The sequence below is a fragment of the Platalea leucorodia genome (genome assembly GCF_965183815.1).
Source record: "Platalea leucorodia genome assembly, chromosome: 12".
Classification (NCBI taxonomy): domain Eukaryota; kingdom Metazoa; phylum Chordata; class Aves; order Pelecaniformes; family Threskiornithidae; genus Platalea; species Platalea leucorodia.
In genome coordinates, this window is record NC_138834.1 from 9,570,586 (window position 1) to 9,581,393 (window position 10,808).

General features: G+C 45.3%; 1 protein-coding gene across 1 annotated transcript; it reads right to left on the bottom strand.

Annotated features, from left to right (window-relative positions):
- Window positions 1-1,017: 1,017 nt before the first annotated feature.
- Window positions 1,018-10,776, bottom strand: TFIP11 (tuftelin interacting protein 11). Its single transcript, XM_082325203.1, has 12 exons — window positions 10,500-10,776; window positions 8,974-9,127; window positions 8,136-8,292; window positions 7,475-7,602; window positions 6,819-6,971; window positions 5,494-6,003; window positions 4,685-4,791; window positions 4,280-4,448; window positions 3,832-4,075; window positions 3,024-3,166; window positions 2,579-2,744; window positions 1,018-1,389 (listed from the first exon to the last, which is right to left on the bottom strand). The coding sequence occupies exons 1-12, from the start codon at window positions 10,694-10,696 to the stop codon at window positions 1,034-1,036; spliced, it is 2,484 nt and encodes an 827-aa protein (XP_082181329.1). The 5' UTR covers window positions 10,697-10,776; the 3' UTR covers window positions 1,018-1,033.
- Between the last annotated feature and the right edge of the window lie 32 nt (window positions 10,777-10,808).

Here is a 10,808-nt window from a genome sequence, read left to right on the forward strand (position 1 = left end):
AGCACTCGAACACTAAGCGTGATGGGACATTTTTGTATCTTAATTATTTAATAAAAGGTAGAGCTGTGTTTTGAATTATACTTAACTACAGTGAGCAAATTTAACTAAAATCTGCCTGTTAAACCATCTGTACTGCATGATTGCTCTTTTGATCCCCTCCCCTTTCATGAACAATTCAAAGCCTTTGCATGTACTATGCACATTTTGAAGCATCAGGAAGGAGGAATATTTGAGACGGGTTTGCAGTTGAACGTATTGGTATCTAATTCCAAATGCAGGCTTAGAAAAGCCTTCTTACGGGCAGGGGCCTTCAGCTGCTCAGTGCAAAAATCAGCTCTTTATCAAACCAAAATCAGCTCTTTATCTGTTCTGTGAAGAATCAGGTAATCTCCTTCTATGGAAAAACCTCAGTTTCCCTCCCTCACCTCTGTGCCCTGAACTGCTGCAGTCCCAAAGCACACGTTCTGTGAATTTGCTGGAAAAAATACTCCCCCATTCCAGCTCTGTGTTGACAGGGCAGAGAGGGCAACCGGAGCGGCTGGTGGCCCGCGGGCCGGCACCGGGCTGAAGGAGCCACCAGCACACCCAGAGAGAGGTGGGACGAGTCCCGGCTGTGCGCAGTACGGAGGAGCCCGCTGCATGAAGGACATTGTCGGGACGGTCACTCACTGCCAGAGCAGTGCAGCAGGCAAGGAAAAGCTGTGATATCTCTGTCCTGGAGACCTTCAGGACTCTGCTAGACCAGCCCTCGCTCATCTGCTGTCGGAGCAGAGAATCACCCACCATGGTCCCTTCTAATAAACCTCTATCACAGGCGGTGATTACACGAGCATCGGAACTGCTCGTTCCGCACTTAGCACCAGCCTCCACGTGTACTTTCATCTCTTGACACTGCCTGAACAGCTCTTCTAAGAAAAAAATCCTGCGATACAGCTACAGTTTCACTCTATTTACAAATCTGTGGCTTCTTTATTCTGAGACAGTTACACTAAAAATATTAGCGAGATGGCCTTCAGAGTTCAAAGCAGGGGCCTCACTTAGCCATGTCAATGAGACTCTGGAGGGAGGTTGGCACCCAAGTCTTTTCTCCTTGTACAAACACAACGCCTCTGTCAATGTAAATGACAATCCGTCCAAACGTATACAGCTGTTTCCCTTCATGCCGCTTTCCAATCACAGGCATGAAAACAATGTTGTGCTCCTCTGCTTTTGTCTGAATTAGGTCCTTAAAGTTCATTGGCACGGAGCTGGCGGCCATGCCAATGCCACGCTGGGCCATGTTCTCAGCCTCCCGACGCTCCTGCATGGCTTCGTACTGAAAGTCTTTCCTCCGCTCGGTGTGCGTAAGATAGGCGATGTTCTCTCGAGCGCCTGGCTGCATGTACCCACCTGTTTGGAGAGACAAAACACATGAAAGCAAGGTCCCAGTCCATTTCTGGTGGAAGGTCTATAGGTAAACTCCAGTCCGGGACATGTAAAGTCAATCAATAATGCTCTGAATCCTCCTTTACATGTTCCAGTTCGTATTTTATACTGTTATTGCTAATACAACATAGACTAGCTAGATGAATTTGAGAACTGCAGCAGAAGCAACAGGATTTGATACAATCCCAAATTTTATCTGAGCACGCACAGGAGAGGAGAATGCTACTGGCAAAGGGAAAATGTGAACAGCAAAAAAAATATTCCTCAAAGCTAAAACCTGGCCTCTGGTCTCCACATACCACTGCTGGGTTACAAACAGTGACTGTTGCAAAATCGGGCTAAGGATGGAGCAGCACCACATTGCAGGAAGCAGCATTGCATCAGGAGTGCTTTCGCTATCAGCCCCAGTTCACTCCGTGGCTACATGAGTACCATGCCTGTTCTCCATAGGTGAATTCCTCTTTGTGCAATGCTTGCCTGTAGTTGTATTATTTTACCACAGAAATAAACATAACACTTAAAATAGTCCTCAAGGAATCCTCCAGGTTTCTGATGCAGAGTCTCCATCACACTGTACAGCAAGTGGGTAGGAAGAACACAGGAAAGGAGTTCTCAGTCTTGGAGGACAGGGCAAATCTCAGGTGCTGGTCCCTCAGGCACGGCCTTCTCTTTTATACAGTTTTTAATTGCCAGCAAATTCCTAACAGTCTCTTTTAGGTCACAGAGAGAGTCACGTGGAAGGAAAGGGCACTGCTCTAAAGCTAAGGAGAAGAACCACTATCTCACCATAAAGAAAAAAAAATCCCAACAAATTATAGCTTCAGAACTCAACATCTTTAAATTATGGTCTCTCAGTGACTGACATAAAATACACTAATTGGGCAAGGCTGAGAGATAATCAGTTGCTTAGTGGCACAGGCAGCCAGTCACCAAAAATCTGTTTCTGCTTCAGTGAAGCACAGACAATTATTAAGTAGCACCTTACAGGTGTTATTTATGGACACAGCAAGGTAAAACACACTTTGAATTTCACTGCTTGTGGGAGCTGCTACAATGCTGATTAGCAGGGCCATGCCTAAATACAGACTCACAAGAAGCAAATGTTGCTGTACTGCCATCACAGTAAGCGGAGCCATCACCATAAGCCACCTACCAACACTGGAAGAGACAGCCCGGTTCATGATATCAAGAGCTTCGTTAAATTTGTCTTTGATCGATGGATGTGCTAACACTTGGTCTGAGAACATGGACTTCCAACCCAAGTACCACTTTGTAATCTCTTCATAATTGGGGCTGTTACTAAGCCAAGAGCACAGCACCTGCAAAACAACATGACAGATCAAATGCAGCAGGACAGGTACGTTTCTGGAAGAGTCCTTATTATCACTTAACTTGCTTCTTACTGAGCTTTCAGTAAAAGAAAGGACCGTGGCAGTATTAGGACATAGCCTGTTCTGACGTGTATGGAGCTGTGAGCAGAAATCACCCCATTTGGTAGTTAAACCATTTCAGCGCTGGGACAGCAACTTCTAGGCAGGAGTCACTAAAACACTTCACAGCAAATCAAGCCTGTTTACTTAGCCTTGATAGTTTCTCACCTGCAGCCACTTTGGGAAGAAGTGTTTCTCCAGCAGCCCAACAAGACTGGAGACAGAAATCATCCCCTCCCAGTCAATCACCCAGTAGAAGGCATCCATGTGCTGCTGGTGAGGGTTTATGATGAGTTCGTTCAAACACATCCCTGGGAAAAGGGGGAAAAGAATTAGAGAAGAACTTGACTCACATTTTTATCAGTGCCATGACCTATTTCACTAGCAACACATGTGATTTGAGGAGCATCTGTATTGCATATTACCCTAAGGGACATTTGTGATCTTTAAAGTGTTTGGCTGATCCCTGCCACCAAAACAGTGCACTTCCATTTCCAGCAATTACAATTTGCTGCCAGAACTGAGAAACTTAAAACATTTGACTGTTTTTTTAGACTACAGGGCCTTTTAGCCAGTTTGCACAGCTGAATGGTGAATTACAAAATCTTATGATGAAAGCATTAGCATAGACCAAAGAATACAGGAGTAACAGAGAGACATTTTATAGCTTGGTACTATCTGACAGCTATCAGATATTCCTGTCAGCTGAAGAACAAAGGAATCAGATGATTTAGAAAAATAAGACAGAAAATATTGAGAATAATCAGAGCACTTCCCCACATTTCTAAAATGTCTGCCTCTGAAAAAACTGCACAGTACTAGTAGCAGAAAAGAAGATGCAAGCTTGGTCTAAACTTACTAATAATATTCTTTGAAGTAACACTGGCAGCCATGTTAACACATTCTTTTCTAGGTGTATGGGGGAAGGTGGCAACCAGCAGATTCCAGAAATTCAGCACTGTTTGGCTTGTCTTACCTAGTTTGGGCACGATGTTTTTAACCATGAAAGCCTCCCACGACCCAGGTGTGAACACATCTTTCCAGGGCTGAAGGATGAGTTTGGCAGAGGAGTCACTGGGATGCCACTTCTGCAGTGCATTCGCTAGCTTGTTTCGGATGGGAGAATACAGCGGCTCTAATCGTGCCTGCATTAGGGGGAGCCAGGGATGGATCCATGAATGGATTGGGACTGTGTCTGTCAAAGGATTCCAGCTTTCGACCTTGAGGTAAACCAGAAAAGATGAAAATAAGTCCATCCATTAGCACTAAGTCTTGCCAGATGCAAAAAGAGCCATAATGCGACACCCTAACTGCTACAAGAATCAGCAGAGGCAGCAAACCAGTATTTTAGATGTTCTAATAAACTGAAATTCAAATACTGGTTCAGAGCACGGCTTCGTTCTAATGCAGCCCTCTCGTCTTACCTCTTTCTGTAGCTTGGGGAAGATGAGCTGATCCAGAATATTATCCAGTATCCAGACAGGAACAACGTTTACCCAGCTATCCAAGAAATCCACCATTGATCCACAGTTCCTCGGTTGCCACTGCGCCACTATGTTTCTGACATATGGCATCCAGATTTCCCACATCAGTCTGGAAAAAAAAATATAAATATATCAAAGTTAAGCTTAAAGCTATAGCCCCAGGCCTAAATAAACCAAATGGTAACTGTTATTTAAAAGCTACTTCTTTTTATAAAGCCAACAGCTGGAATTTAACAGACACATCAAGAGAATCATCTGGAAAGCACACTTGTTTCTGTTCTTTTCCATCCCTGAGGAAGCAGCACTTGAAGATGCTGCACAAAGTACAACTTATTTGCTCTTTACCTGTGAAAAGCATCTGTTGACAGGTCCTGCCCACTGTGTGATAACAGCTGATCGTTTTCCAAAAGGCTTTTCCACTTGGCTATGATCTCCGTGCCATACGTACAGTCCTGGAAATGATAAGGCATGAGCGGCCTTTATCCTTTTTCATTAATTTCAGCTGGTATCTACAAAAAGCAGGCTGATGGTATGCTCGGCTATAGACAGCTTTCTCACCCACTCAAAAGGCAAGCTAGGAGCTTGCAGCTGTGATTAGTAAAGCGCCACAAGAGGAAAATCCCACTTTATGGATTTAACATACTTCCGGGGGGGAAAGAGGACAGTCTGAATTTTTTCAGGTGTACAGAGAGAATGCAGACTCTTACCTATCACAGCTGAAATGGCATTAGGAATAGACAGCACATATCTTACTACTTGAAAGACAGACCTCTCCTGCTTTTGCTAAAAAACAAGGACTAGAGATTTAGCTTTCATCTACTTTTTCTCCCAACACTCATGAAAGGGATTGATTTTAACCTTCAAGCTCCTAAATTGTTAGCCACTTTATGGAACAGTAGCCTTTAGTCATAGCAAATGTCTGAGAGTGGGTACAGCGTGGGTCCATCTTTTTGCACACATTTATTTCACTCTGCTATGAACACTGGGAGTTTTCTCTGGAACCTTCCTCTCCCCTGCCGGGCAAGAGGAAGGTGCTTTTTCTTCCTCTTTCTCTCCAGACTGATAGGAATTTCAGACAAGAAGTGGGGGGAGTCAAAATAAAGACTACTTAACCCATCCAGTAAGAACTGCAGATAAATCAAACTAATACACACCTTGAGGGGATCCCAGTTCTTGAAGTAATCTTTCATGAGAGGATAGACTATTGCTACTGCCAGGTCTACCCTATCAGACATTCTGTACTCTTCATAGTACTTGTCTTGAAGCGTCTCAAAAATCTTTGCGCACTCATCCAAGGTTAAGGGATTTTCGCAACTGGGCTGCATCCGTCTCTCACACTCTTCCACCATCTCCAGCACCTTGCTGAGATTGCTAATTGCTGTCTCCTCGTGCGAGAGAACTTCAGACATCTTCTGTATCTCATGGGTCAGGTTGACAACCATGTCTCTCTCATACTGCAGCTGCCGGTCATTCTGGATGATCTCCTGCTCTGTGATGTCAATGAGAAGTTGCAAGTTGTGCTCCAGCTCAGGCAAGGCAAAGCCCTGGGGCTTGGAGTCTTTGCCCAGTGGTTGCTGAGGACTGTCATCAGGAATATTGTGCTTGTGGCTAATTTGACTGTAGCTGTAATAAACCTTTTGTTCCCGGCCCGTCATGTCTATAACCTTCCAACAAACAAGAACAAACATGTCTCAAAAGAACTGTATCTCACGTTTAAAAAAAGGAGGAAATCCCTTACTCCAAATGCAAAACTGGAGATTTCCAAGTACCTTAATTACTCCAGCAGGCTACTAACACACACTGGTATTCTGAAAGAGGCAACTGGGGATTGCCTCCAAAAAGGCCTACTCCGGACATGAAGACTTAGAATAAATAAGAAACAATTTGGAATCAGAGCTGGAAGAGTCTCCTCTTCCAATCTCAGTTTTACGATTTTGCTGAGTAATTCTACAAGCAATGATGATGCAAGTAGTAAACTATTCATTATTGCACAGAAGTCTTAGGTACTTTTATACTTTTTTTAAAGACAAGTTAATTTTAGATTAATAATTTTATGAAATGCATACAAGACAAATCCCTTACTGTCCCTTTTAGGTAGAAGATGGTTCAAACTATGTGTTTAGTTGCACAATCCCAATAAGGACAACTGTGCTTTCAGAAGTGGATGAGCATTCTACCTATGACAAATGTGAAACAATTAAACTTAACTTGCAATTAAAAAAAAAAAAAACACCACCACCACCACCACATTTAAGCTAATTTGCACTTTTCTGAGGCCAAAGAACTTGCTTAAAAAACAAATCCAATGTCCTAGGTGACACAGTGGTCTATTACATGATTTGGTGATGAGTCCAAGGCCTTGACAGCCAGTTCTTAGAACTGGCTTCTATTAAGGTTACCGATGGCTAAAATGCACTCACACTACCAAAGCGGACAAACTGTTTCCCAGAGATGCCACCTCTTGTGTTAACAACCTTACCTTGACTTGAGACAGCTCCTTCTGAGGGGCTGAAAGCTTCTTGTTGATCCTACCCTTGGCTTTCAGTTCTTCTACTGTCTTATAGCTGTATTTGGGCTTTTTCTTGCCTCCATTAGGATCCTTCCGCCACTGACTGAGCTCTTTTTGAAATTCCTAATCAAAAAGAAAGAGTTGTGGTTGCTGCTCTTTGTCACACCCCAAATTTGCCTCTATTTTCTGCAGGAAAATAACCATCAGTGAAGAATGCTGTACAGCGAAAGAATGGGGAAAGCAGTAAAGCTCAGTGACAAAATGGCTCAGATGCTGTGGTCCAGTCAACCACCCTATTCACAATGCTAGCAGTACATTTCTGATATCTTTTTTTTTTTTTTTTTTTTTTTTTTAAATTTAAACAAAAGATAAAGACTATTTACCTGGTGGGACTCTTTGAAAGTGGGGTTCTAGCAAGACTACTGGAATAAAGTGGGCCAGAAACAACAAAGAACATTACAGTGACAGAAAAAATATGTCTAAATGAAATTCACGTGCTATGTCTTTAGCTTCTTACCTAGAATGAGCCCAAATAGTTTTCTCTGACACAGAAGCTGATACCAGAACTGTATTTTGTACATACAACACAACAGGGAAAACAGATATACCAAGAATCATACAAATACCTCCTCAGCTTCTTCCTCTGAGTCCACAACAGGGAAGTCTTGCAAAGACTGGCTGGTTCTTTCAGAGCCATATGCCCCCACAGCTCCTTTGCCTTTTCTTTGTTTGGCCTCAATTGGATTGATAATACCTAAGAGGACAACAGTTAGATCAGAAAGAACAGTTTATTTATGGAGAGAGAACAGCGAGTGTTTTTCCTGCAGTACCCTAAGTTATCAAATCAGCACAAAATCCAGCCTGGTATTCTGCCTCTAGCACCACAGTATCTTCTACCATTTCACTAATTTCTCAGTGGCTGTAAAATCACTTAATTCCAGCACACACCAAAAAAAACCAAAGCAGAGCATTATTCACATCTGCATTCCACTGCTTTTTTATTCTATCACATACAATAACGTCTCCTTTTCTGTGAGCTGACTGCCTTTGGAAATTATCTCCTTTTTTTCTTTCTCTTTTTCTCTTGCAAAATAACAAGAGTATAAAATTGGCTTATGGTAATTTAAATGCATTTGAATCTTATTGCGAGGACCCAGATCACTTGCAAGAGATGCAAGAAAACAAGAATGAAGTTGTACCACCTGGAGATGGCAGTTCTTTAAAGAATCCAATCTCTTCTCCAAATTACTAGTTAACAATAAACGACCAAACAGACAATCACAGTACCTTGAGCGTTCTTTCCGAGACCTCTTCCAGGGACGTAACCCATCTTCTGGAGAAGCTTCTGCCCAATTCCCTTAGTGTGTCTCTCCCAGCTGCCAAAATCCACAAATGATTTTGTCCCCCCTACAAAGCCTTTCTGACTAGGCTTGAAATTACCACCCTGTTAAAACAAATAAACAAAGAAAGGAATCCACGCAACCTTAAGAATTCATAATAACCGAGCTCTGTACAATTTCACTCAAAAGGAAGGCTCTTCCCAGAAGCAATTCAATTGTTACCACACCGCACAGCTCACTATGTCATGACTTGTCTGTCCATGTACGTTTCCTGCCATCTAAGGAGTTTCCTAAAACTCCTCAGATGGAAAAGGAAAGTCCTGACAAGCTGCCAGTTACTAGGCTCTACCACTGACTTTAACTGAAGCTGATTCCTGATTCTTTCTGTGTTTGGTAACTGAAAAAAAGAGTTTGATTTTTAATCTATAACATGTCTAGATTTGTCAAACTGTTCTGTGAGATTTAAAAAAAAAAAAAAAAAAAATCTTTGAAATGCAGTAAACTATGGGCATTCTTTTATTTTAACCTCAATTGACCAAAAGGAATATTAAGGCAGATAAAAGGGCCTAAAAGGACCGATGTTCCCAAGGACACACAATGATACATCAGAATAGCTACAAAAGACAGAGAAAACACCTCCCTTAACAGCCTGCTGTCACATGTGGTTCTCTGGTTTTAATTATTTCTCCCTTTTTTAATGCTCTATTATTACTTCAATACCTTTGACTACAGCCTACGTTTCATAAATACATTACACAGAATTGAAAACTTCCTGGGTAACTCACTGTTTTTAACTTCTTCGGCACGAACTCTTTAGGGACTTCTTCCTGCTTAACAGGCTTTTCATCTTCATCAGAGTCTTCTTCTGACATATCCTCAGCTGCTGACTTTTTCAGCCCGGCGCTGATGAAGTTCACAGGGGCCGAGTAATCCCTGGAGCTAGAACAAAATGAGACCTGTGAGTGAATTCTGTTCCAGTGCACCAGTGCTCATTCCTACAGAAGCCTGGGGACTACTATGCCTTAGACTCCCCTGTTAAAATGAAGTATTAAAAACTGACAAGCAGTTTAACACTGTTTTTGCCAGGAAATAACCGGTCTTTCCCCCTGGGCAGCAGGGACACGCTTGCACAGGTAAAGTCACAGAATCATAGATTGGTTTGAGTTGGAAGAGACCTTAAAGATCATCTGGTTCCAAACCCCCCTGCCATGGGGGGGGACACCTTCCACTAGACCAGGTTGCTCAAAGCCCCATCCGAGCTGGCCTTGAACACTTCCAGGGATGGGGCATGCACAGCTTCTCTGGGCAACCTGCTCCAGTGCCTCACCACCCTCATACTGAAGAATTCCTTCCTTATATCTAATCTGAATCTACCCTCTTTCAGCTTAAAGCCATTACCCCTTGTCCTACCACTACCTGCCCTTGTAAAAAGTCCCCCTCCAGCTTTCCTGTAGGCCCCCTTCAAGGACTGGAAGGCTGCTCTAAGGTCTCCCCGCAGCCTTCTCTTCTCCAGGCTGAGCAGCCCCAACTCCCTCAGCCTGTCCTCATAGGAGAGGTGCTCCAGCCCACTGATCATCTTCATGGCCCTCCTCTGGACCCGCTCCAACAGATCCATGTCCTTATGCTGGGGGCCCCAGAGCTGGATGCAGTGCTCCAGGTGGGGCCTCACCAGAGCAGAGTAGAGGCGGAGAATCCCCTCCCTCGACCTGCTGGCCACGCATCTTTTGATGCAGCCCAGGATATGGTTGTCTTTCTGGGCTGCGAGCGCACATGGCCAGGTCACGTCGAGTTTCTCATCAACCAACACCCCCAAATCCTTCTCCTCAGGGCTGCTTTTAATCCATTCTCCGCCCAGCCCGTATTTGTGTTTGGGATTGCCTCGACCCAGGTGCACGACCTTATACTTGACACGTTTGAACTTCACGATGTTCGCACAGGCCCACCTCTCCACCCTGTCAAGGTCCCTCTGGATGGCGCCCCTTCCCTCTGGAGTATCAACCACCCCACTCTGTCTGGTGTCATCTGGAAACTTGCTGAGGGTGCGCTCAATCCCACTACCTGTGTCTCCGACACAGATGTTTGTCAACAAAGTCCTCACAGGCAGCTCTGTGCGCCCCACGGCCGCCCCTGTCCCAGGCTGGGCTGTTCGGGAGGGCGTTCACAGCCTGAAAACCACCACGAAACGGGGCAGCCCCCCGCGCCCTGCAGACCCACCGAGCGGGGCACGACCGGGGGCCGCCAGACGCGTAGCCCCCGGCGGGAGGGGGCGGCTCGGCCCAGCGGCCCCCTCCCCCGCGCCCCCGGCCCGTACCGCTTGCCGCCGAAGCTGGGCCGCTCCTCGTCCGAGTCGCGCTCGGCCCACACGCCGTAGGTGGCCTCCTCCTTGCTCTGCCGGTGGCGCTGCCGATGGGGGTTGAACTCGTTCTGCAGGTCCCAGTCCGACACCTCGAAGTTCTCCATCTCCACCCCATCCTCCCCGTCCGTGCCGTACAGGTGCGACATCGACATGGCGGCTGCGGACACCCCCCGGCCCGCACACGGTCCCCCCGCGCCCCCCGGCCCGGCCCGGCCCGGCTCCTCCCGCCGGGCCCGACTGCGCCGCCGCCGCCCGGAACTCAGC